The sequence below is a fragment of the Aptenodytes patagonicus genome, chromosome 1 (assembly GCF_965638725.1).
Source record: "Aptenodytes patagonicus chromosome 1, bAptPat1.pri.cur, whole genome shotgun sequence".
Taxonomy (NCBI): Eukaryota; Metazoa; Chordata; class Aves; order Sphenisciformes; family Spheniscidae; genus Aptenodytes; species Aptenodytes patagonicus.
Window position 1 is genome coordinate 203691616 of NC_134949.1, and position 27424 is coordinate 203719039.

At 44.2% G+C, this 27424-nt stretch overlaps 1 protein-coding gene across 3 annotated transcripts in view; it reads right to left on the reverse strand.

Annotated features, from left to right (window-relative positions):
* The window catches only part of MTUS2 (microtubule associated scaffold protein 2), a 331425-nt gene that overhangs the window by 69977 nt on the left and 234024 nt on the right, over positions 1-27424 (reverse strand). For all 3 annotated transcript variants that reach the window (XM_076364310.1, XM_076364311.1, XM_076364312.1), the window contains one exon: positions 15659-15820. In XM_076364310.1, the coding sequence (XP_076220425.1) occupies positions 15659-15820 (162 nt within the window). The remainder of the gene's footprint in view (positions 1-15658; positions 15821-27424) is intronic.

The window sequence follows — 27424 nt, forward strand, 5'->3', positions numbered from 1 at the left end:
TGATACAACTTCATCTGAAAGCCAGAGTGGCCACCCAAGCTCAGCTCATCCCTCCTGCCCACCCACAACTCCCATCAAAATAGCTGTGGGGACCATGTTGAGTGCAAAAACATGAAAGCCCTGCCCTGCTGGTTTGCCCATGGTGTGACAGTCACAGCCACAGGATTTAATGCAGAGAACACTCACCAAGGAAGTAAGAAGGAAGAGCAAGAAAAAGCAAATCCCTGAGACATTAACGTATTTTCCTGTTTGCTTTCCTTTTTTACAGTTAGTGTTTGCTGGGGGTTGTATTTTAGCCTGCAGGACTGTGTCACAGCCCCTGGATACACAGGAAAAAGAGAGGTTTAAGGCAAATCACTTGTCATAAAGGAAAAACAATGTTTGCCTTACTAACTTTCACTTCTCTCCTGAGTATGTTTACGGACGTCTTGTAAGAAAATGTCCCACAGAATCTGAAGTATCTGAAGCAGGAAAACAAACCCATATTTTCTTGGTGGTGCTTAAAGACAGTGGCAGTACAAAAGCTAACACTATCTTCCATTTTGTTTAATGCAAATGTGATCTGGCTATTTCAATAGTGGAGAAAAGTGATAATTTTATATGGGGATCATAATCTTCAGGGACACTTACTGGATGACTAGCTTTCCACCCTCTCCAAAGCCACAGCTAGTCACAGTTGCAGTATCAGGCTTATTTTTGATGCATCATTCACCCTTCCACTTCTGCCTGAATCAGGACTTGCAAGCAGTGAGTTGCAGACGCAGCATTTGCCACGCACCAGAAGCCAAGCTTCATATTTTCTAGCACCGTCTCTCAGCATTCGCTTGCAGAGTGCTTCTGTGAAGAGCACATGCACATGCGCAAGCCCTGCGTCCAACTATTTGCGGGAGGATGGCACAGGAGAAGGTCTAAGACAGTCTTTGACTCCCTCCCACTGTTCATAGGCAAACCGCACCATCAGTCATCAGGGGCTGGTAAAGACTGAATACAACTTCATACCTTTACTTTGGTCCATCTCCATTTTCTCTGCTGTTTGTAAATTGGACACGTTAAGGCTACGATTCTCATTTGTGATCAATACTTTTCACAGTAAAGTGACTGAGCATATAATTTCCTGTGTCTGCCACCTACTACACTGTACTTTACTGCAGAGCAGGACATAAAGTAAGTTTACAGCGCCATTTCATTACTAAGGACTAAGCGAAAGCAACCTGAGATGGGAGCTGTGAGACAAAACCAGAGCTTTTTTTATAAGGTATAGTTTATACGGTTACAGATTTAAGCCTTACTTTTTCATGGCAATGAGGCCTTGGTTTTTCTGTGGTTTCCAAAATAAAAATATGATGCACAAATGGGCCATATACCAAGCTCCTCTGTAAATTTTGCTATGACAAATGTCAAACACAGACAATGGTAGGGAAAGTGTGTTTTCCTTATGCTTTCAGCAGTAACAAGGGGCCTACTTTTGTTTTTGAGACGTTTTCAATGAGGAACACCTGGGAAATTAGTTCAGCCTCTTAACCTTAAGCACAAAGCGAGGAACAATTCCCCAAATAGAGCTCAGTTGAAAGAAAAGAGAGCAATGAAGCAAAGAAGCCCAGCGAGCACCATCGTTCTGCAGAGGGCAAGGCGAGGTCTACGGTGAGCAGCGAGAGTCGCGCGCGGGTGCAGATGGCAGTGCCTGTCAGGGGCAGCTGCACAGGAGATGTCGGCCCCGGAAGGTGGGAGATCTGTAGAGCCTGAAGCAGGTTGCAAGCAAAGGTGTAAATAGGTATCTTGGCAAGGACAGAAGAGTAGAATTAATAACAAGGGGGGGAAATGAGGATAACCATCCGCCTTCAGTTTACAAGATTAGGAGAGCTCCTAAGGTCTGGTAGGGGTGGCAATGCAGCAACCGGGGAAGTGAGGAGCGGTTGTGTAGCAAGGGAAGAGCCAGTGCACAGCACAGCCCTGCTGGGAAGGGGCCGGGGAGAGAAGCACATGGAGCTAGCGGTTATTCAACTTCTTCTTCATAAGTAGAAGGGTCCTGGTGGCCTCTCTGTGGCCTTCCTTAGCAGAGAAGGATTTAGGAAGCATGCAGCAGGCAAAACAAAGGACAGTCCGCAGCAGCAAACTGTTATCGTTCTGCTAAGCTTATCACCCACAGGGAAATCTTAGGTGAAGAGCTGTCCCTGGCATCAGACCTCAAATAAGAGCTTGTGCTGAATGTTTTTCTAAAAATGGGGTTTGTTCTTTCTCTTCTCTTTTGAAACAACAGCTGTTAGTTGGTTAAAAGAGAAACATTCAGAAAACATGCTGATTTCAAGAGAAGTTCCCGCAGGGAAAATTCATTTTTAAATGACAAGAGTTTGGGCTCTGAATTTGTCATTTCACAGAAAGCTAGAATTTCAGGTTTAAAAAAATCTGTAGGAGAGCGTTGGCGTGATAATCAGCATAATGTTGTACTGCAGGGTATGGCGCAGCAGGAGGTTATACAGTTTGATCTTTTCTACCACGGAGTGTACTGTAAGTAACCCAAAGGTTATAATGTACATAAAAAGTTTGATGCTCCACTGTAACTCAGGAAACAAGACAAACATTTCAGTCGTTATTACAGGCCTGAACGCATATAAAACCTCAAATAATACTTCCACTGTCATATGTATTTTGAAATGTCAAAAGTTGTTGTGTGTACAATGATAAAATAATAAAAAATATGTAAAATAATTATAAAAGGAAATTAAGTACCACAAGTGTGTATTTCTTGAACCTGTACACTGTTTTAATTTTGTTCTAAATTTGTCTTTTAAAATGTGTATTAACTCTGACCTGGAACAAAATTTACTTCAAACTCTTAGTGTTATTGCCCACAGGCTGGAAATATGGAACTCCAATTAGCTCTGTGCTAAATGCCCGTACGTTAGCTTTATCCCTGCTGGCTGCAGAGTCAAGGCTCTCAGCACTGAGCCTCCCAGCAAAAGGCTCCTGGCAGAGCAGGAACCACCACTATCTTCCAGGTTTCCAGGAGCTTCCAAGGCTCTGCCAACCCGCTCCACTACGGGAGCTCATGGAGCGAGAAGTTGTCTTTCCGGTAGCCAGGAATGAAAGCCACAAACTACTGATTTTTATATGAATTTACATTCCATTTAAGGTTACAAATCTCCCAACATTTCCTCTCTTTTAAAAGCTATACTTATATAGAAATGGATATTTCAGGCCATAAGATAACTGTGAGAATAAATACTTGCTCGTGTTTTCTAGTGGTGTGGTTACCGCATTTGCTTTTGAAAGATGCATCCAAATGCACAGTTCTGTAAATGTATTTACATTTCCTAATTAACACACACAGCCTGCTTCAAACCGAACAGAAGGAGCAAAGACAAAATCATTAGAAATACAAGGCAAAACACTCCAGACATGTTAAATCATTCAGCAATCACTTGGAAAAACAGCAGACAAAGCCACTTCTCCATTCCCCCATCATTGCTGAATGCTAGCCTAGGAACCAGAGCTAGATACACCTTATCATCTGAGACATCTTCTCAAGAGCTGCTGCAGAATCAGCGCTTGTATTTGCCTGTACCTTTCTGAGTCTTTAAAAGCCAGTACAGTGGGATAGGCTTCAATTTGCTTTCACACTTCAGACTGAAAACATGCTAACAAATTACGCATTGAGTATTTATTCCAAAACAAATCCTAACATGCTGTAGACATCATTAACAATTCAATGGGACTGGCTGCATTCAGTCAGATTCCAGCTGTTCTCAGGCATATTTTATAAGTTAACTAACAAATGCAGTCTGCAAGTTTAAAAAACCCCAAGGAAGTGTTTTCAGTCACTCAGACACAGAGAGCCACTTCAAGCTTTCTGCTGCCTTTCCCCCGATACCTACGACGAGTCGTGTCCTTGGTGAGTAATGACACATCCATGCACGCATTGTTTGAGACAAAATGAGCAAAGCTGGAAATCTGATGGATTCTGTAGAATAAGAGCAGTCTAATTCTCTCTAGAGAATCTCTACGTCCTGTGATCTACAAGACACTGAAAGACTGTGAATAAATAAGTAGATGGAGAAGAAAGACTACGTATTTGTTGAAGCAGAAACTGCCAATGCTTGTGCTTCTCCCTTTGTGTTTATTTCAAATTTAAAGTCAATCTGATAAGAAAAAAAGAAGGACAAGGACTATTTCATTGACTGGTCTGAAAATGATTATTTTCTTTCTATATTAAAAAGTCTTTTTATCTGGTATTAAAAAAAACGAAAGGAAAAAATAAACCTGACAAAACAAACCATTCTTTGGACTGAATAGAAAATGTCAGGGTAACTCAGAACATCCAACGTTAGTTGAAGAGTTAAAACAGCTACTCCTTGTCTTCCTGTCATTTGACATGGATCCCATGGCATTTTATTGTCGCTTCCTCACAGAGTTGTGCTACGGCATGTTTCAGAGTGGTTCCCAGGAAAGAGGTTGGAAAACTTGCAGCTGAACATCTCACTTCCACCTGCAGTGTAGTGCTGCATATCCCTATGTTCAGTACAGGAACAACACAAATGTAACCCACCACATATTCACCATGCAGCTTTTAATGGAAAGTGTTTGCAAAGGGGAACACAGCAGCAGCAGACTCTTCTCCCTCCATCCCTGCAAGCACGCTGCTCCTCACTTTCCCCCCTCAGCTGACATCAGCTCATCCCTTTCCCTCCTGCTGAGGCTGCGTTGTCTAGATTTTGCAAAAGCTGATTAAAAGAAGCACATTTTACACTGCAAGCTATAACACCGGCCTCCTATTTTTCATCTTGACTGATTGTATTTAACAGCCTGCCCAATTACATATGATTTACTGGTACTTGTAAAAGCACAGGAATTGACTGGGTTAGTTTTTTGAACAATGCTTTTGACTGTCTTTAATTGAATGGGCCAAGTAGAAACAAGCTGCTCAAATGAATTCTTTATTGCTACTGTCATTGCACACAAATTATGAGATTTCTTATGGGGAATAAGAGTCACTTGTCTGTGAGATAAACATTAAATAAGAATAATAACTAAGCTGAAATAGGTATGCTGTAACACACACACCCCAAATCCCACAACAAGGCATAGAAAATATAAAATCCTTCAGCTCTCTAATTTCATAGACCATTGGGTGGCAAGTCCAGCCTGGTGGACAGAGCTGAGGTCTGGAACAAGCAGCAACCTGATGCTCAGGAATTTGGATGAGGACTGCAGGCACAAACAAGGGAACCCAGAGCTGCATCAGTATCCTGAAGGTGAAACAAAGTTTCAAAACACAGCAGAGTTTAGAGGTACCAAGCTGGATTTTCTGTGGGATTCTATGTTCTGAGAGATGGGATGTGGCTGAACAAGACCAGACAGGGATGAGACCATGAAGGAAGCTGTATCACATGAAGAGAATAAAAACTATGCAGAGCTGGTCAGATGTAAATCACTTCTCAAATCCTTACACACGATTGAGCCATACTTACTTTTTTTCCTGAATTGCATGCAAGTCCTGTTGCCTTTGTGGTAGCCATGCACTCAGCTCCCCAGCGCAGACCTTTAGCTACCCTTTAGCTAGATGTTTCTGCTCAGGCACTGCACACTCCTCTTGAATGTGCAAAAGAGGCCACAGCACTACAAAACAACACATTGGTTGCTGTGCCTGTGGTGGCACATTTATTCACCTGTGGGCCTAAGGTGTTTGTAGCACACAGACTTGCACGATCAGCTTTGTCAGAAGGACCTCTGAAGTCTTCTGGTCCAGCCTCCTGCTCAGAGTGGGTTGCATTAGAGCAGGAGCTGCGACAAAGCGTGGGGCTTTGTCCAGCTAAGTTATAGGTATCTCTAATGATGGAGGATTCACCACCTCTGTAGACAATCTGCTCTAGTGTTTGACCACCTTCACAGGTGATCAAATGATGACCACCTTTACAGGTGGTCAAGCAATGAGAATTTCCTGTGTTACAGCTTGTGTTTTGTGTCTCTTGCCCTGTCACTGTGCACCTCTGAGAAGTGCCTGGCTTCGTTCTCTATCTTCCCATTAGATAACTGAAGACTGCGATTAGATCTCTCTTTGCCTTCTCTGAACAACCCCAGCTCTCCCAGCCTCTCCTCCTGACCTGTCCCGTCGTGTGCCCCAGTCCCTTCACCATCTTGGTGGCCCTCTGCTGCTCTCACTCCAGTGTGTCACATTGTTCTTGTCCTGGGATTCCCAAAACCGGGCACAGTTGTGAGTGGCCGCACAAGTGCTGAGTAAAGGGGTAGGACCACTGATGCTGTAGGCCACACTCTTGCTAATGTAGCCCAGTATGCAGCTAGCCTTTCTTGCTGCAAGGGCACATTGCAGGCTCAGGTTCAACTTGCTGTCTAGCAGGACGCCCAAACAGTGCCTTTTGGCAGAGCTGCTTCTCAGCCAGCTGGCTCCAGCCTCTCCTGTTGCATGGCATTATTCCGCCAAGGGGCAAGACTTTGCATTTGCCTTTTTGAACTTCATAAGGTTCCTGCAGGCCCATTTCTCCAGCCTGGCAAAGTCCCTCTGAACTGCAGCCCTGCCCTCCAGCATATTGACTGATTCCCCCTGATTTGCTATCATTTGTGAGCTTGCTGAAGGAGTGTTCTATCCCACTGTTCAGGTTTTTAATGAAGACAGTAAACAGTATTTGCCCAGTATCAATCCCTAATGGATGACAAAGTCTGCCAGCTGGACTTTGTACCTCTGATCACAACACCCTGAGCCTGATGGTCTAGGCAGTTTTCCACCCACCTTAGTGTCCATCTGAGGTCTGCAGCAAGCTGAGATACTCTAGGACTTTTTCCCAGACAATCACAGACGAACCTGGGTATAAGAAGGGAATTGCAGGAAGACGTTTCAGGCCACACTCATGCTGTTGAGTGGCTACCGGCATGATTTCATGTGGAGGATGTGTCACTCCCAGACTCGATCTGTGCGAGCACCCTCCAGAATTGTAAGTCTGGAGCAGATGAAACCAATGCTCCTGGCTAGGAAATAACCTAGGTCTAAAGCAATTTAATTATAATCAACTGATTGCAGCACTGGGTGAAAGCACTATACTGCTTCTGGATCTAAGCAGGTATGCCTGCACTGTGCTGTACTTTGCGACTGTCCAGACCTGTCAGCACCAGCTCAGGAATCACTGCCCATCTGAATCCCCTTTCCATTGCACTGCACAGACATGCTCTTCTTGGATTACTAACTGCTGTGGTGTGTTATGCTGAGGTTTTTTTATGCATCCTGAAGGGCTCATCAGATAAACCACTAACCGCACCGTGTCAAACTGAAGGGTTTTGCCCAAATTACGACAGAATTAGATCCTGGTTTGATTTAGGATCTGAATTGTCCCATGGTGAACATTAATCTAAGGGGTTTGTAAAACAAATCCCCTGTGAGGGTGGGAAGTTGTTAATCTGCTGTCTCTGAACATTGCCTTCTGCAGATATTCCCACATTTTCAGAGAAATTTAAAACAGAAAATTCAGTATATGTGTGCCTCAAAGATCATATATTTTTATCAACATCTGTGGAAAGAGGAAGCTTATATGCCTTTTCAGAGGTGGATCTTAGCTGCAGAGTTCCTGACAGAGAGCTGCTTTCACCTGTCTTCAAACAAAATATGAAAAAATAATAGAAATGGTAAATATTAGTTAGGTTATCACTGTATTTCTCAAATATGTTTAAGTGAATTTAAAGGACCTGTCTCAGTTTTTCTATTCAAATATGCTTTTTTTCCCCCCATTTTCTATATGTTGACAGGTATGCAAATATGAAAAGGGTCTAATAACACAAAAAAGGGCTGTGCAACACACTGAAAACTAATCAAGTGCATTCTTTCCACAGACTAGTCGAAAAGCAATCAGTTGATGTCTTCAAAACAATCTGCATGACAATGATCTTCAACTGCTATTATCCCATGCCAGAATTTTTTTTTGATCATCTGAATCACTGCATCAGCAGCAGCTATAGGAGTCCATTTTCATTAATTAAATGTGATTTATACCCTGTAGTCCAATTTATTTGACAAACACTTTTAGTGAAATATCAGGAGTATAATCTCTCTTGAGCATTCTTTTTTTTTTTTTTTAATGAGAATTTACAGCACAGGTGGTCTTCTCAGGTAACATCTAACACATGAAAGCTTTCATGTGATTTTTGTTGGTTATTTTCCACTCATTAATATAGGTAGATATGCTCCTTTGTGAATTAATTTCCTATTCATACATAGTTAAAATGACGTACACCTCTGAAATACAAATGCAATTCTTACATCACCTGATATTCCACTTTTTCAGAAATATTCTTTATATTTAAATTACTGCCATCCTCTTTGTGAAATACTTTCTCCCCCTTTTACTTTCTTAAAAGATGCCGTATGCAATACATGCACTTTAGCTGTAACTGTGGAGTGCTCTAAGCACTTCAGTTTAGTAACTGCGATGTCTTGCCCAGGAGGTTGGACAGATGCAGTATGTGTTTATAAACACATATGCAACATCAAGTCCTATAGCAATTATTACTAGGTGGTTGCTAGGAGTATTATACATAGAATATCTATCATATCATTCCCCAAATACACAGAACATATAGAAGGAGTCATTGTGGTTTCTCTACTTTTCAAAAGCTTTACTACATGGCTGACTTCAGTAGCGCTGCTCATGGGACAGTCTGGCCTTCTGACTTTGACTGAATGAGACTGGTGACTTCTTCCTCAAATGCAAAATTCACCCCTAAGGTCACATTATTGATTCACTTTTTCGTATGGAAAAATATGCCTCACTTGCAAGACAGTGTTGGTTTGTGTTGTAAGTCCTTCCTGTTGGAGGCAGGGATTTCCCCTCACCCACAAGGAGGGGTACATGGTACCGAGATAGGCATCTCTCACCCCCAGCTAATAACTTCCACCCACGGCAGAGATCATCTCTCTCTCCTTGGTCAAAGCCTCTGTGCAGTGTCTTGTCTTCTGCCACGGGGTGAAAAAGGAACAGGAAATTGTGGTGGTTTCATTTCTTCTAACTGTGACTCCATGGTGGGGCTGAGTGGCTGCCAGCTCAGCTATGGAGAAACTGGGCGGAGATGGAGGATAGACATGTGCCCCACCGTGCCCTTCTGTCCTTCAGTATGTCTGTGCACACAATTGCCATTATGTGATAGTTTGGAAGAATATTAGAAATGTATGCATTCCATTGTTTTCAAAACATGGCATCCCTTCAGTTCGGAGCACTAGTGAAGGTTTCTTTGGTCTTGCTGTTGCAGCGATGAGGCTGGCTGCCTCCCCAAGCATGACATTCATCATCTTTATGACAGTGTCAGGGACCCGAGCTAGGTGGCGGGTGGATTAATTTTTAGTACACCTTCAAACATTTTGGAAATACCGATTTTACTTCTCTGCTCCCTTATTGTTATCCATCTCCTGCCCTGTGATGTCCAGCAATAATGTCAGACTTGCCCAGCATAGACTGGTAGCCTGTGCCAATGATTGTTCTTTCCACTTTGAAACAGCACTACAAGCAGACCTTTTACAGTGTCTGTACATGCAGGCTTTCAACCTTTACATCCTCTATCTGCTGCAGGACATCCTTTTGGAGACTGGCATTTTCAGCACACCCATGCACTTTCTCTGACATATTTAAAATATGGTATCTGACACAATTTTAAAGGGCTTTTGTTAGATGCCTTTGTTTGCCTGGGATCAGAAAGCCCAAAGCAATACGAACACTTCACTGCCCTTTCTCCACTTGCTTCATTTGATTTGTAGCATCTTCCTTCTGATTTAATAAAGAGTTCAATTTTAAAAAGATGGTTTTGTGCTTCATCATTTAAAAGACGTGCAAAACTGTCCAAAGGATACTTAAACAGAAGATTTTACATTCTATAGAGCTCCCTATCACATTGGGATCTACAGACAGCATTCATGTATTATTGCAAGAAAGGCAGGATTAGACTTGCTAAACCCCCTTGTCTTTATCTTTGCTTTGATTTATTTCAGCCTTTGCTTCCATCAGATACTTAGCATTGTGAGGAACCATAACACTGTTTTAATTAAAAAAAATCATGACTTGACCACAGATGCATCTGCTGCTACCTTGGCTCAATAAAAAGTAAACCAGAGCATTGGACTGACGTAGGTTTTTTTGCTTCTGTCAGTTGTGTATAATAACAGCAACTTCCCGAACTTGCTAGCTGTCCCTGTTCAGGATCTGTGTCTGACTGTTTGCCTAACATAGCCAGGTACCCCTACTTTACACGTTTAGTTTCCTTCCAGAATAAAACAGGCAAGTTTTACCTCACCTGACTGAGTCTCCCTATCAAGACTGGACTATGAATTCAGTGAGGTGGTGGCAATGGGCTCCATACACTGCTGCATCCAGTCTTTGCCAGTACAAACAGAGGTGCCTTGCTGGCAGGAGGCTGGGCAGGTGACTGGAGCCCCTGACCTCTGGAGTGGGAGAGAGTAATTTCAACTCTTTTCCAGTTGTGATGGACCTAACATGTTCTGGCAGCAGCCCTCCTGGCTCTCTGCTACTGTGGCTTGCATAAGCAAGCATAGGGGCAACCCCCATCACATCCCTGGCCTGGAAAGGCCATGGTGGCCTGCTGGATTGAAACCTACCTCCTGTTCTGTACACCGACAGCTTCCCGGCTGCGACAAAGCTTAGGAAACAACAGCAGAGTCAGACTAACGGCCTTGCAATAGGAAGAACAAAACTGACCGCTCTCCAGTCCGAGCCTGAACACTGCACTTCCTGCATAGGGCACACCTTTATGGACCCGTGCACCCACAGACACAAGGACTGAACACCGCGCTCTACACAGCCTGGAGGGAAGTGAATCCAATTCAGAAGCTATGCTGCTCTGTCTCCACTGGGCCTATGAACTCAGACACAGCATGGCATTAACAGCTCGTTGTGGCTCTCAACCCACAAGTTCACTTATGCCAGTCACTTGAAGCACTGGCAAAGAGTTTCCATTTCTGTGCTCCCATGGAAGCAGACATACCCAAGGTTACTGGAGGGTCATGCAAAGACAATAACAAATGCTCTGAAGGAAACTACACCGAGACTGACTAATGATGTAGAAAACATCTACTGACAATCTCAGGACAATGAGCAAATGAAGGTTGTTTGGAAGGAAAAAAATGGGAGAATTTCTAGTAAAGATCCAAATTTTGTATGGACTTTTATTTTTCAGCTTTGTCTCCAGAGGTAGTAAAATTCAGCAAAAAATTAGTCTTTCATTTTGCAGATTAAATCATTTCATAGATTAAAACCCCAAATTAAAAGTCAACTTTAGCTTTCCACCAGCCACAGTAATTCTTTTCCCCTTCAGCATTTATGCCCTGATGTGATCACAAACATTATCCTCTTTCTGGAAACCTACTGCTTGATCAATATTGTTTTGCATTGTTGTAACTTCTGCTTTCCTGTGTGGGTCTGAGATTTGGAACCTGTGCAAACTCAGAGGTGACAGCCTGAACCATTCAATTAGTCCTGCCTATGCTATATTTTGCATGTCCACATTAGCATGACTGCATATCAAACACCACGGTTCCAGCTCATTGCAGTGCTCCAATACTGAAACCTCCCTGGCAAGGACTCACTCGTGTGAGGCTGCACAAGTAGTAAAAGACCCAGGATTTCCAACAGTCTTCTTGCCTGTGACAAAAGAACCCTGGAGGCCAGGAAAGCTCCTCTACAGAAACTTGGAATAGCCCTTTAACGTTTATCATGCCAATGCCACTAGCTGGAAAAGAAAGGCTTTTGCTGGAGATGTCTGGGGGCAAATATGATACTAATCAAATACTGCTGTAGCCTGAAATGACATAATCTAGCTAGGGACCAGAAGAGAGGAAAGGAAGCTCAAAAGAAAAGAAAAAAAAAAAAAGGAAGAAAACTTGAAAAGGAAACAAAAAAAATGGTACCATCTTTTATCCATATATTCTGTTGATAGATTGGTCCATTCCCCAGTTAGTGAGTGCAGATGATGGAAGTAAACAGTTTTCTGACAGTAAGAGACAGTCACTCCTGACTATGTTGGACAAAAGACCACATCCTCCTCCCTTGACTTTCACTTAGCTGGACTACATAAGGTGGACAGTTTCAGCTTCATCTTCCCTGCCAGATTCTCCAAGCCACTGATTATAGCAGTAAGTCCTTTTCTGCAAGTGTTAAGTTAACAAGGTGTATTGGGTTGGCATGGCAAGGTTTTGGTAGCGGGGGGGCTACAGGGGTGACTTCTGTATGAAGATGCTAGAAACTTCCCTCCATGTCCGATAGAGCCAATGCCAGCTGGCTCCAAGACGGACCTGCCACTGGCCAAGGCTGAGCCCATCAGCAATGGTGGTAGTGCCTCTGTGATAACAAATTTAAGAAGAGGAAAAAACTGCTGCGCAACAGAAGCCGGAAGAAAGGAATGAGAATATGTGAGAGAAACAACTCTGCAGACACCAAGGTCAGTGAAGAAGGAGGGGGAGGAGATGCTCCAGGCGCCGGAGCAGAGATTCCCCTGCAGTCCCTGGTGAAGACCATGGTGAGGCAGGCTGTCCTCCTGCAGCCCATGGAGGTCCACGATAGAGCAGATATCCACCTGCAGTCCGTGAAGGACCCCATGCCAGAGCAGGTGGATGTGCCCGAAGGAGTCTGTGACCCTGTGGGAAGCCCGCGCTGGAGCAGGCTCCTGGCAGGACGTGTGAGCCCATGGAGAGAGGAGCCCATGCTGGAGCAGGTTTGCTGGCAGGACTTTTGACCTCATGGGAAGGACTCACGTTGGAGAAGTTCGTGGAGGACTGGAGGACTTCCTACACTGGAGCAGGGGAAGAGAGTGAGGAGGAAGGAGCGACAAAGACAATGTGTGATGAACTGACCGCAACCCCCATTCCCCGTCCCCCTATGCCGCTCGGGGGGAGGTAGAGAAATTGGGAGTGAAGTTGAGCCCGGGAAGAAGGGAGGCAGGGGGAAGGTGTTTTAAGGTTCATTTTTATTTCTCATTACCCTACTCTGATTTGATTGGCAATAAATTAAATTAATTTCTCCAAGTTGAGTCTGTTTTACCCATGACGGTAATTGGTGAGTGATCTCTCCCTGTCCTTATCTCGACCCATGAGCCTTTCATTATATTTTTTCTCCCCTGTCCAGCTGAGGAGGGGGAGTGATAGAGTGGCTTTGGTGGGCACCTGGCATCCAGCCAGGGTCAACCCACCACACCAGGTTAATCTATCTTGAAACTGGGTGACCAGAACTGGTAATGCATAAAGTCTTTGTCTCATATTTTTTAATGAGAAAAACCATACTGATTTTTCCTTCCCAGCTTCATTTGCAGTGTGTGTTATCAAACCCAGTGGGACTTACATACAGATGAAAGACTCTGTTGAATAAGAGCCAGACTGGATAAGGCTGGTGACTTACGCAACATTCTTTATTTTGGAATCTAAACTGTTAGATCTAATCTGAACTTGATGGAATTTCTATACTCTTATTAAAGCTCTCTCTTCTTTTAATCCTTACTATTCTGTATAGACATACACAACCCCTTACTCAAGACCACGAAGTGGCCTATCCAAACTGCCTTTCTAAAGGAAAATGCTGAGAGGAAAAAGTCTGATTTGTCTTTCTGCATAATGTTCTCTCTAAACAGGCAGATATGAAGCTACAATATTTTAGGGACAGAAGTAGAAAAGCATTTAAAAATTAAAAATCAAACCTAAAGGAGAATCTTAGGAGAGAGGGGACAATAGAAATGGGAAAACAATAAGGCAGTGGAAAAGCAAGGAAAGGTTAATGAAAGTGAACTAGGGGTTGTTTCTATGAGAAAATACATAGAGCCATGAAAACTGCGGGAGTAAAGAAATATTCAGGTACGTCCAGGTTCTCGCAGCTCCAAGGTTCCAGCTTACTAGTAGCAATAGAAAAGCTTTCTGAAAAACATGCTGGCTTTGGAGAGTAACTTTGTGTCAGATCATCTGTGGAACAAATCCAGGTAGTGTTTAAGTCAAATAAATTCATATTTCACTACTGTCATACAAACACGGTAGAGTATGTTTCACTCACTAAAATACTATGTTACACCTCATGCACCCCATTGTCTCAGTGATCTATGAAGTGCTTTCCAGGAATATAAATCTTGAAACCATATTCTTCCTTCCCCTCCACATTAGAAGATGCAATATTGACCTCGGTAGCCACATGCAAGAGTTCAATGACCAGTTCAGGCACAGGCTTCTCACCAGTAAGTTCCTCCAATTATGGCTTTAAAAATGTCTGTTGTTTTTAAATGATCACTAATGTGATCATTTATGTTCCTAGGATCACTAATGTTCCTTTCCCTTGAGGGACTTGGAGGATCTCCTGGGACATGAGGAAGCAGGAATGAACATGGAGACACATAGAGACTGTGGTGTGCAAGAGCTTGCTGTGGTTACAGCACACCCTCTTGGGCCCTGAGGAACTTCTATGCCTTTCATGAGGCTCCTCAGAGTACTCTCAGATCTTGGCCGATGGATGTCCAGGGGCCATGGCAGTGCAGAAAGTTAAGTACTGTGGCCGCATTAGACAGAAAGGCAATGGGACAAACAGGAGCTGGAACAGGGTAGGGGAACATTGTCCACTAGTGGGTAGCAAAGTGTTTGAAGCCGCCTGGGGTGAGGAGATGTCATCTGTAACCAGGGGAGGGGGTGTCTACAGCCATGCTTTTAAACTTATTTTATATTTACGACCAATAATCGTATTGACCCTGCTTGCAAGTCACAATGAACAGCCCTAACTCATCCATTACACCCAAATTAGAGTCTCTACATTGCCAGCGCTGAGTGTGTAATCAATGTTCACCGTCATGGGTACCCTCATCTCTCCCCACTGAGTGGGCAGGCAGATGGGCCAGCATTAGCAGCCTTCAAGGGCAGGCAGCATGAACTGCTCCTCACTCTCTCAAAAGTGGTGAGTCCTACCCAAGAAGATACACCCCTACATCCTTGCCAAGGGGAACCTGGAGTTCATACACCATGTCCAAGTGCCAGGCTAGGGAAGGGGCAGCATGAAACAAGTGTGAGCAGGAGATGGAGGAGAGATGCACGTGTTTTTCAACAAAAAACGCATTTGGCAGAAAACTGTAAACTTTCCTGTGTGAGACACTACGAATTATTGCTGGCTGATTTGAGACATAGCTGGATCGAGCTGAAGGAGGGCTTAGATAAGGAAACAATTTGAAAACAAGACTAGGTTTTTTTGCTTTATTTACTTGCCTCCTTCTCCCTCTCTGAGTGAAAACACCACAAATAGCTTAAACTTAGAGGGGCAGTATTCTCATCCTTGCAACCATAACTAGCAATGAATTATCTGCTCAAAGGAATGCTTTGGTCTCTAAAGCAATGTAATGTTTTCAAAAAGCTGTTTGTTGAGAACCAATAATATATACACTAAATCTCTGGCATGTGTAGTTAGGGACACTAAATGCCTTCAACTCCAGACACGGTTCACAAAATGAGATTATAGCTGTGTTGTTGACTGTGTTTCAAAGAGACTACAGCAAATAAGAGTCCAAATCAGCACATTAGCAATGTGCCCAAAAATGGCAAGAAAAGCGAGTAAGCAGTAAAATAGCATCATAATAAGGTTTCTGCATTTCTTGGCCTAATGCAGATGGTGTTTCAAGTACACAAGTTTGGAGCACTTACCAGCAGGTGCTGTGGCAGTTTTTGGTGCTGGAAGTAAGCTCCTGCGTGGAGTCACTGTGCTGCTCGATACCTGCGTCGTGCTCTTGCTGCTCCCCTTGGGGATGTCTTTAGAAGGTGCAGGTGCCTTAGGAGTGGTTTGCTCTTCATTTCCAAAGCTGGAACCTGCAGGAGACCAAAACTGCTCTAATTATAAGTTCATAAAAAATGTATGTGAACTGTGGCATACAGACTGAGCTTGTATCAGCAATTATAACCTACAAAGACATATTCTCATTGCAACTTGGTCTAAGTTACATGGACTTTCTCCAATATAAATGGTTATGTAGAAATAAAGAGTTCCCAGCAACTTACTTAAACTCTAAGTCTTGGCAGCTGTTGGAGTCTGACTCCAACAGGAACTTAACACCTGCTTTTGGGCTAGCTCCCTAAAGGTATCTGGCTGCAAGGCTCATAAAGAAACCAAGAAATTTCTAAATATCTGGGTGGACAAGTTATTTTTGGCTTTGTAGCTGCTACAGGAACCACCCTACACACTCACCCTAACACTTGGGAGTTGCTGGTTGTCAGAGTAAGGGGGAATAGCAGGGCTCAGTGGTGCAAGGCACCGAATTCTCCTACCCAGGAGGGATTTTCCACAAACAGTCCCTCAGACCACACTCAGACATTTGAATAGTAAGATGAAAAACAAAAAAAAAATCCTGCCTTAACTCTCACATCCACTTAAACCATATTCTCAAAATTAATCTTAGGTTGCCAAGGTTTCCAGTTTCATAGAATCATAGAATAGTTTGGGTTGGAAGGGACCTTTAAAGGCCATCTAGTCCAACCCCCCTGCAATGAGCAGGGACATCTTCAACTAGATCAGTTTGCTCAAAGCCCTGTCCAACCTGACCTTGAATGTTTCCAGGGATGGGGCATCCACCACTTCTCTGGGCAACCTGTTTATACTGACCTCTTTCAAAACCTCTAATGGGTTTGATTTCCTCCTGCATTTGCCATCTAGGAAATAATGACATCCTAGGCTCCTTGTAGATATAAGGAAATCAATCTTTTCTTAACACTTGAAAAAGGCAAAGTTGGAGTGTCTTCCTTATTGAGTAGAAAGCGTAAGAGAAGCAAAAGATTACAGCACATCTGGACTTGAACATTTGCAGAAGGATGAACATTTTGTTTGAAAATATGAGTGGAGATAGTGGCAAGAAATACATAGGATTTCAGCAAAGGGCTATAATTTTTATTTGCATTATTTTAGAAAGATACAATACAATACTATTTAGGTACTGCCTGCAGGAAAATGATAACATTATTTTAATAATTGGCACATCCAACTCTCCAGTATTTTTAAGATGTAGACTTCTTAAATGTGTGCAAGTAAAGGAGAGATTTTTTTTTTTTGCCTTTCATACTGAAAATCCACTAGGAAAAAAGTGTAGGTTGGAAAAGAAAATCCTCTTTTCTGATAAAGGAAGAATATACCTTTTGGCTCTGACAAAACAGCGTTAAGTTTTGCTGTGTCTTTAAGGCTGCTTGCATATAGGTCTTAATTTAAAGCGCGTATCTGCAGTACACATGGACTTCTACAAACACATTTGACCTTTGTTCAAGTAATAAGCCACATTAAAAATTCAAACAAAACAGTCTACTGTACACTATGCAGGAACAGGAAAACCTGAAGCATTTGTCGTCTTTACAGTGCTGTGCACATAACAACCCCTCAGCACATCAGGTCGTTGTTTGATATCCAAACTACACGGATTTTTCACCTGTGTAACAAACATTTAAGACTACATGCTGATTCATCTGCTGACAAAACACTGCTGACTTCAGTAAAGTCACGTCAGCAGAACGTCTGGCCCAACCTGGCCCGGTCTCCTCTGCAGCTGTGCACGAGGACACCTCTACCAGGTGCCAGGGGGACGTTACAGCATGTGTGTCCACCTCAGTCCGTCTGCATCATGCTCCTGAAGTTACTCCTGAAGTGGTCTCAGATATGTGCTCACCCAGTCGGTTTGGGTAGCATCGCTTGTAGAAAATTTTTTCTTTCCTCGGCTATTTGTTTAAAAGTTTCAGTTGTAGAAATGCTAACCTTGAAGAGGAAATTATTCCTATTATTTGCAGAGAAATGCCATTCCAGTGCTCTTTAATTGAAACCCTTTATTCTCTATTGAGAAATGTATTATATGGAGAACGTTTAAACCCACAAATCTGGCCGAATGGAAGCAATTCCCGCGTTGAAGAAGGTGGTGTCCAGGGGAGTTACGTAACCTCTTATTAAAAAGAAAGTTAAAAAGCTTTTCTCAGTATTGAAGATGAAGCGCAGCCAGCTACAAACACTTCTACTGTCTAAAACACAGCATAAGAGGTCTGCTAATTACAGAAATGAGTGAGTGGGAAAGCTGACAAACATGACCTCATCAGGTCCCCTGAAACAGAAATGCCCGGTGCCTGGAGAGAGCCAGCCGTGCACCTCATGCCGTGGCTGGACAAACCCCTTCAGGACAAAAAAAAAACCCAAAGGAAAAAATCAGTTCAGCTTTTCGTCTTTTAACAAGAAATGGACTCAGAGAGACAAGCCGCATCACTGTACTGGGTGTCCGTGGCAAGGTGTTGGGGGCTGCAGGGGCAGCCTGCGTCAGGAGAGGCCGGCACTGCCCCGTGCCAGACACAGCTGGTTCCAGCTGGTTCCAGTCGGCTCCAACAGGCCCACCGCAGGAGACAGCTGGGACCATCAGCCAAGCTGGAGGCACCTCTGGGAAAATGTATTTAAGAAAGGGCAAAACACTGCCCTGCAGTGAGGAGTGAGGAAAAAGGTGTGAGAAACAGCCCTGCGAGCACCAGGGTCAGAGAAGAAGGAGGGGGAGGAGATCTTGCCCACAGCCCCTGGAGAAGACCACGGTGAAGCAGGTATTTCCCTGCATCTTGCGGAGAGGACCACAGTGGACCAGCTATCCACACTGCAGACCCCACACCAGAGCAGGTGGATGTGTCCTGAAGGAAGCTGCAGCCCGTGGAAAGCCCTTGCAGGAGCAGGCTCCTAGCAGGAGCTGTGGCCCCTGGAGAGGAGCCCACGCAGGAGCAGGTTTATCCTGAGGGACTGCAGCCTGTGGGAAGGATCCACGCTGGAGCAGGGAAAAGTGTGAGGAGGAAGAAGCGGCAGAGAGGAACCATTATGGACTGACTGCAACCCCCATTCCCCATCCCTCCAGCGCTGCTCAGTGGGGAGGTGGGATGGAGGAGGTAGAGGAGTTGGGGAGGAAGAAGTGAAGTTGAGCCCAGGAAAAAGGGGTGAGGGAGAGGCTGTTTCAGTTTTTTTGTCTTTGTTTCTCACCATTCAACTCTATTTTAACTGGAAAGATATTAAATACTTTTTCCCAAGTCAAGTCTGTTGAGCATGTGACAGTAATTGGTAAGTGATCTCCCTGTCTTTCTCTCTACCCATGAGCTTTTTCATCTTATTTTCTAACCTGTCCTGTTGAGGAGGGGTAGTAAGGGAGCGGCTGGGTGGGTGTCTGGCAGCCAGCCAAGGTCAACTCACCACAACAGCAATATCAATATATCCAGGATTTGCTGAGATAAGGTCAATGTTTAACAGAAGAGACGATATCTCCCACTTTGCTGTTCACTCGGAGATGGAGTTCGGAAAGAGAGAGTAGGGTACAACAATATGTGCACATATAATATGCCCCAAAAAGCAAATGTTTGCTGCTTCCATGGATAACACTAGGGCAACATCTAGTTCCCCAGGAGCAGAGCAAGGTGAGCACCCCCTTGCTACACATGGTGCTGGATTCCACTTTTCTTTTCAAACAGCATTCAAAGAAGAAATGAAATTAAAGATCCAGAAAAATGCATATTCCTCATGAACTGAGAGGAAAATAAAGGTTTTCATTTACTCGGAGGAATTCATTTCTTGAAGGAAAATCAGAAAGATTATTCATCAGATGGTACTTGTCAGTCCATCATGAGATAATGCAATAATGCCTTCCACTATTATCTGCAGCGGGTGAGTCAGTAGCATCTGCCCTCCCAGAATACAGTTCTTATTTTTCAGTAAAAGCCTGTACAGAAACACCAGATGTGCGGTGTGTGAACAGTTTCCAGGTGATCACATCCTCTGTTGTATTGTACCTCTTCCCTCCTACTCCTCTACTTTTGCATTTTATCTAAACCAGGGGAGACTCCTTGCCTGCCTTTGAAGCACCTAGTAAGTCATTTGGGTGCTCCTACATAAAACACCCTGTAGTTTTGCAGACTCTGTGCTCTATGAAGAGCAACACTGCTGAATTTGCAGTGGGTTTTTTTGCCCTGGTTTCGGCAGGGATAGAGTTAATTTCCTTTCTAGTAGCTGGTACGGTGTTTTGGATTTAGGATGAGAACAAAGTTGATAACGCACCGATGTTTTAGTTGTTGCTAGGTAATGCTTACACTAGCCAAGGACTTTTTAGTTTTCCATGCTCTACCGACTGAGAAGGCTGGAGGTGCACAAGAAGCTGGGAGGGGGCACAGCCAAACTGGCCAAAGGGACATTCCATACCATGTGACGTCATGCTCAGTACATAAACTGGGGAAAGCTGGCCGGGGGGGCCGCTGCTCGGGGACTGGCTGGGCATCGGTCAGCGGGTGGTGAGCAATTGTACTGTGCATCACTTGCTTTGTGTATTATTATTATTATCATATTATTATTATTATCATTTTATTTCAATTATTAAACTGTTTTTATCTCAACCCACGAGTTTTTCTCACTTGTGCTCTTCCAATTCTCTCCCCCATCCCACCGGGTGGGGGGACTGAGCGAGCGGCTGCATGGTGCTCAGTTGCTGACTGAGGTTAAACCACAACAGTATTGAACAGACTATTAACGATCCGCTGGAGCTAAAGGCCTTCAGCCTCACTTTTATCATCTCCTCGCTATGAGTGCCAAGGCATTCTACTCTTCTGCTTGTGAAAAAATACAGGGAAGAAGAAAAGGTGTTTGAAGACTTGCAAGTACTTTGGAGAGTCTCAGCTGCACCCCCTCATTCGCTACACTGTTATGCCGGTAAAGACATGTAGAAGTCAGGGCTGGCAACAGATTGTAGGCTGCGTGTTCAGCGAAAACCATGACCAAAATCCCACTGGCTCCCAGATGACTTGAGCCACCCTCTCTCCATATCTGCCAACGTCCTCTTCACCATCTGACCCTGCCCTGCAGCAGCTCGTTTCAGGGGCCCCTCGCCCTCGGAAGAGGAAGGCTCTCTTGTATGTGTCACTAGGAGTTTGTGTCTCTTGTACGTGTTCCTTTTCTGGAATTATTTACAAAATTTACAAAAAGGCATGGAAATATGGTATGATATTACATACAACTGGAAAACCAGCAGGAACACGCATGGGGGGGAATTCTGCATTTGATGAGAAATTAATTAAGCTGTGTTGTATGGACAGGTCTTCCTCTGAGAGGAGAGAGCGATAGGAAGGGCTGTGTTCTGGAGCCCGACAGCCACAGATTTCCCTGCCTGCACTCAAGGGCAATAAAATCTCCTTCTGTTGGAGAACTTGGGCCCTTTCTAGAAAAATAGCGTGTCTGACAATGCTCATGGGTCTCTGTTTTGCCGAGAAACAGACGCCAAAAGAGTATTAAAGCACAAGTGCAGCTGCTTCTGCGGCTCCCTGTCTCGTGGGCTGCTATGTGAAGCCTATCAAAATGGAGTGAGTTTCCAGCTCTTCATAGCAGGTCAAGCATTCGCTGTGCTGGCAGCGGGCTTGGAGCTGTTAGCTCCCCGCCACAGCTGTAATCACACGTGAGACACTGGGAACGTTCTGGCATCATGAATGTTCACTGAAGCACAAACATTTACCCAGGGTAATAGCAAGCGCTTTCCATCTTAAAGATCCTTAGACACTACTTCACGCCAAGTTTAATGACAACAAAGGTATGTCTAGTTGTTGCAGCAGCGAGTTCACTTAGCATTTCTAAAGTACTTTCCAGTCACAGAACTCAATGAGCTTTACAAATAACGAAGGAGTTGAGCTGCTCTCCAAACTCACACAGCAAGGGAATAGCAGAGACAGCCTGAGAAAGCGAGCAGGAAAACCTGGTAATGAATGAGGCTAGAATGACTTTTTTCACCTGCAAAACATTGGGCTGTATTATTACTCTGGGTTTTACTAGCCTGCACTTCTGTGCCCCAGTTTTCAAGCACAAATACAAGCACAAAATGAAACTTAAGATCACTGCCATGGGTAATGATCCGATAAGGAAAATACCTAAACTACTGTGAATAATCAGGTGATGTTTAAAACAAACACTCACAACACACACTTTTCACTAAATTGGAACATTTGCCCATCCTTCAATTAGTGTCCACTCTTTATTTCTGATTTTTACCTGTAAAGTAGTAAGTAATTTTTATAGATTGATTACAAGATACACACTGTCAGCTGAGCTTTTTATTTTACTATTTTAAGGGTTACTGTTTTAAAGTCCAATGCTGTATATTTCAATGTAACATTTCACAGTGTAATTATTAAGAGTCACAATTGAATGTACAGCTCTGTAGCTCATGCTGAAACAATGCTATTGACCAAGCAGTACAGTGTGATCATTAGTCCTGAGGGGTTATCATGCTAGTACGATGTTACGTACGATGTAGACGAGATTACTAGCCAGCTAATTTGTTTTTTTGTCTTTGCTGGGAGCCAGTGCCTGGTATTTCCTGATACAGCAGGCCAAATGGGCAACAGATCAGGGACCAGCTGATGACAGGTTTCTTTTTTGTCCAGAACAAGACGAGGCTTAAGGATTGATGTTCACACAATGCTTAAACCTAGCTTACTTACCTCAAAGTATTTTTTCCCATTGCATTTTTTTGGCTTGGACAAAGGTGTTTGAGCAATAATCCCCTATAACATATTTATTTTAGAAGAGGTTTGTGCATGCCCACATGCCTTTATAAAAGCTGATTTTTCAGAAGTCTTAGCATTCAAAACTGAAACCTGAATTTTAAGCTTAATAGCTTCCACCAAAATAAGGAGCCAAATCCGCAGCACCTGTGAGCACAGGAGCCAGCTCTCTGAGCTTTAGATGGCTTTGGGTCTCTGCACTGCAGATGACTACCTCTGAGACAACCCCTTCATTGCCAGGGAGGGAGTTTGGTGCCATCATTGATGACTAATGACAGCTATGTGATCAGTCACGACTTTTGTACACTACCACTTACCTCTGTAAGAGATTGCTGCATGTCCATCCTTCTCCCCATGCCCTCCAGTCCTAAAGCCAAGCACCCTTCTCCTATGACATCTGCTGTTGGATGGTTTTGGCCTCAGATCTGGCCATGCAGATAGCTGTTGGGGCACCTGAAGGGTAGGAACCCTGCAAAGCCGACCATTGCCAGAAGAGCTGCAAAAGCACCTCTGTGCAGATGCACTGGCAGGCTCCTCCTTCACCTCCAGCTGCCCGTGATGGTTCCTGCAGCCAGAGGCTGGATCCTGCACTTCCAGCTGATCCAGGCATGCAAAACACAAAGGTGGTGCTTCTGGCAGGGTGGAGGGAAGCATCACCTCTTCAGGATGTGCTTTCCTAACTCAACTGGCAGTGGCACTGCCAGGGCAGCACTGGCAACCCTACTCATGGCAGGATGCCCTTGCAGACATGGCCTTTAGTTGACGCTCGGTCTATCAACCTGTATCTATGCTGCTAAATAAAAGCTGGCCAAGTGGTGTAGGCTGGCTCATCCTGACACCACTCAGGCTTACTATAGCAGCTTTTCTTGAGAGACTTAGAGCGGACCAAACCACAGCCACAGTGCAAAGAACAGGGCAAAGGATCAGGAGACCAGGCCTGGCCTCCAGGCCCTCCCCTGCTCACCAGTGCAGCTGGACCCGCAGCCAAGCAGCATCTGCCGAGCTGGGCTATGTGTGCTCCCAGCCCTCGGCAAAGGAGGTCATTCAGCTTAGCCTCACCTGCAACTAAGTAGCTTTAAGAGAAGTGGAGATGTTTTGCCTCTGCCAAGTGCTAGAGCATGGCCATAGACAATACATGGGGCTCTGCTGACATGTAATAACTTGTCATGTCTTGGTAACTTGATTGTATGTTCCTCATTTGGATCTGACAATTTGGCTGTAGTTTTTAGTTTCAGCCAGGTTGCAATTTTCCCATAAATTCCCATAAATACTTCCCAAAATTTAGCCCCACCTCCATTAATCAAAAAATATTTGAAGAGTCCACTGTTTGTAAAGCTGATGAAAGGCAAATTGGAAGGACAAATATTTTGACTTAAGTTAGTCAGATAAAAGTTATGTTTACATGAATAAATATTTATCCTTCATTTGTTCTTCTGCCATAAATATCTACAATTCTTCATGGGACAGAAGGCAAAAGAACAACATTTCATAGTATTTCTGCACTGGTTTGTGTGGATCAAACCCTACATCTGCCAGTGTGCAACAATGTGGTAGAAGCAATCAAGCTTTGTGGCACTTCTGTAATTAACTCAGTATAAACAAACAAAACTGATAATCTAATTCTGTATATTCACATGGAATTGAAGCTCCTTCCTTTTGCATGTTTTACTGTTTTTGATGACTCAGAGTTTTTGAAATCTAGATTAATTTTTGTGGCTTGGATTCATCTTCAGTGTCCTTCATACATAATAGATAGTAGAAATACAGCCTTCTGCTGATGCACCTCCTTGTATCAATACTAACTTATTCATCTCACCTCACCAATTAAAATATACATTTTAGGATCCAGTTAGATGGATTTCTTACTTGAGTGGAGTTACGTGCTGCTCCCTACTGAATTGTTACAAGCCTCATTGGGCAAGGTGAAAATTTCACCACAAAGTAAAATTGCTGTGTGTGTTAGTGGGAGCTGTAGACGACTTGCTGACTATGCCGCCCTTTGGATCACATAACACATTTTATTTGGGCTCTTGTGAAATGTTGCACCTCTACCAGGCAAGATGAGCATTTCATTATGTACTAAAATTTCACCGTATGTTGGTGGTAGCTTTGCCTACCACTGGTGGATTGTACAGCTGCTTGGCTAGCTGATCATTTGTATAGTTGGCTAATTAAAGCCTCATAGAATGAAGACAGCATAGTATTTTGCTGATCAATCATAATTTGGTCAGAAAGGGTAACTGTATTGGAATTGCGTGGACAGGTTTTGGTAGCAGTGGGGCTACAGGGGTGGCTTCTGTGTGAAGATGCTAGAAGCCTCCCCTATGTCTGACAGAGCCAATGCCAATGGGCTCCAAGGCGGACCCGCCACTGGCCAAGGCTGAGCCCATCAGCAGTGGTGGTAGTGCCTCTGTGATAACATATTTAAGAAGGGGGGAAAAAAACTGCGCAATTGCAGCTGGAGAGAGGAGTGAGAATATGTGAGAGAAACAACTCTGCAGACACCAAGGTCAGTGAAGAAGGAGGGGGAGGAGATGCTCCAGGCGCCGGAGCAGAGATTTCCCTGCAGCCCCTGGTGAAGACCATGGTGAGGCAGGCTGTCCTCCTGCAGCCCATGGAGGTTAACGGTGGAGCAGATATCCATCTGCAGCCCATGGAGGACCCCACGCTGGAGCAGGTGGATGCGCCCAAAGGAGTCTGTGACCCCATGGGAAGCCCGCGCTGGAGTAGCCTCCTGGCAGGACCTATGGACCCGTGGAGAGAGGAGCCCGCGCTGGAGCAGACTCCTGGCAGGACTTGTGACCCCGTGGGGGACCCACACTGGAGCAGTCTGTTCCTGAAGGACTCCACCCCATGGAATAGACCCATGCTCGAGCAGTTCGTGAAGAACTGTGGCCCGAGGGAAGGACTCATGTTGGAGAAGTTCATGAAGGACAGTCTCCCGTGGGAGGGACCCCACCCTGAAGCAGGGGAAGAGTGCGAGGAGTCCTCCCCCTGAGGAGGAAGGAGCGGCAGAGACAACATGTGATGAACTGACCACAACCCCCATTCCCTGCCCCCCTGCACCACTCGGGGGGAGGACGTAGAGAAAATTGGGAGTGAATTTAGGCCCAGGAAGAAGGGAAGGGTGGGGGGAAGGTGTTTTAAGATTTAGATTTTATTTCTCATTACCCTACTCTGATTTGATTGGTAATAAATTAAATTCATTTTCCCCAAGACAAGTCTGTTTTGCCCATGACAGTAATTGGTGAATGATCTCTCCCTGTCCTTATCTTGACCCACGATCCTTTCGTTATATTTTCTCTCCCCTTGTCCAGCTGAGGAGGGAGAGTGATAGAGCAGCTTTGGTAGGCACCTGGTGTCCAGCCAGGGTCAACCCACCACAGTAACATAACATTATCTTGCCAAAGATACCTAGACAATGCAGGCGTTTTAAAATGGGCCTAAGACATCACTGCGTATCCACTTTCTGAAAGGGCCATCTCTTGGCACAACTTGCAGCTGAATCGTCGAAGGTCATTCATGACCAAATCCTCCTTACAAACTTTTCTCATTCAGTGTACGGCTCTGATTACAGTGACAAGAAACATCCCATGTCATGAGTACCCTGCTGAAGTGTCTCGTGTGGTACCCTGTGGAGCTGAGGCAGGACTACATAGTGGGGAAATGTTTGCTTCTCTAACTGAGAAGAGAGAAACATATCCACTGTAAGCTTCTCCTAGACATATGTATGAAGATTTCTAACAGATCAGATCAGAGTAACCTGATCTTATTGTATAATTACTGAAGCCTATCAATTAGTTGTAAGAAGGGCTGCTTCTTAACACCTGGGGTACACTTGAAGGCAAGCAAGTACACATAGCACTTTTGGAAGCTCTACTTGCTGACACACGTTAAGAAGAACATACTACTTATCAATTAAACACTTACATTAATCTCAGCTGATTCATTTTGGGAGAGAAAATAAGCAGATATATTCAAGCAACAGATTTTTTAAAATCGTGTGTTCAGTAAATTAACTGAAACAAACTATTATTGAAGGCTGAATTTGCAAGAAATACTGTATTTGATCCCAATGAAGGCAACTGAAGTGTTGTCTTCAATGCAAGCCAAGTTAGACTTAGGATGAGTGCTTTAGGAAAAATGCTACTCTCTAAAAAAAAAAAAAGCATATGAAGTAAAACATGAGCACAGTTTTACTTCAGATATTTGTGTGGCAGAGAATCATACACTCTTACAGAGGAGATGAATGAATACAGGTCCAAGGGCCACTTCTCCCCCTCGTTGCCCAGCAGGGTAGTTCTCCACACCGCAACAATTCCCAGGCACTGTAGAGCTGTCAAAGTAACACCAGGCATTGACAGCATTTTTGCCAAGGACATCTACTTTCCAATGTCCTCAGCTGCCAGAATGGCCCCTGGGATCACCAGTCGTTGCCCAAAAGTTAGAACAAGCAGAAAGAAGATACAGATAACATCCATTTTCTACTAGCACTAAAGCATTAATGGCATATATCAACCTACTTAGAGGGGAATTTTCCTGGGTAGGAAGATTTTGATGTTCCTGGGTAGTACTTCAGTCCCAGCATCCACATTTCTAGAAACACCGGTTCTGTAACACGACTTGTGCTCATGACCATCTGCTCTAATGGCTCCATGCCTTCTTCTAAACTGGCATGCCAGTTTTAACAGGGCACAGACACCCATGAAAGATAGAAGTGGCATCTGCTCTGCAAGAAGTTCCTCCTGATGGCAAGAAGTGCCAAATTAGAGCCACATGCCTTATTATAAGGAATGACATCTGTTGACACTTGTGGGCATTGCATCATCAACAAATGCCTCTTTCTTGGAATTGCTGCTTCTAATTTGCTTGAGCACTGGCTTGGAG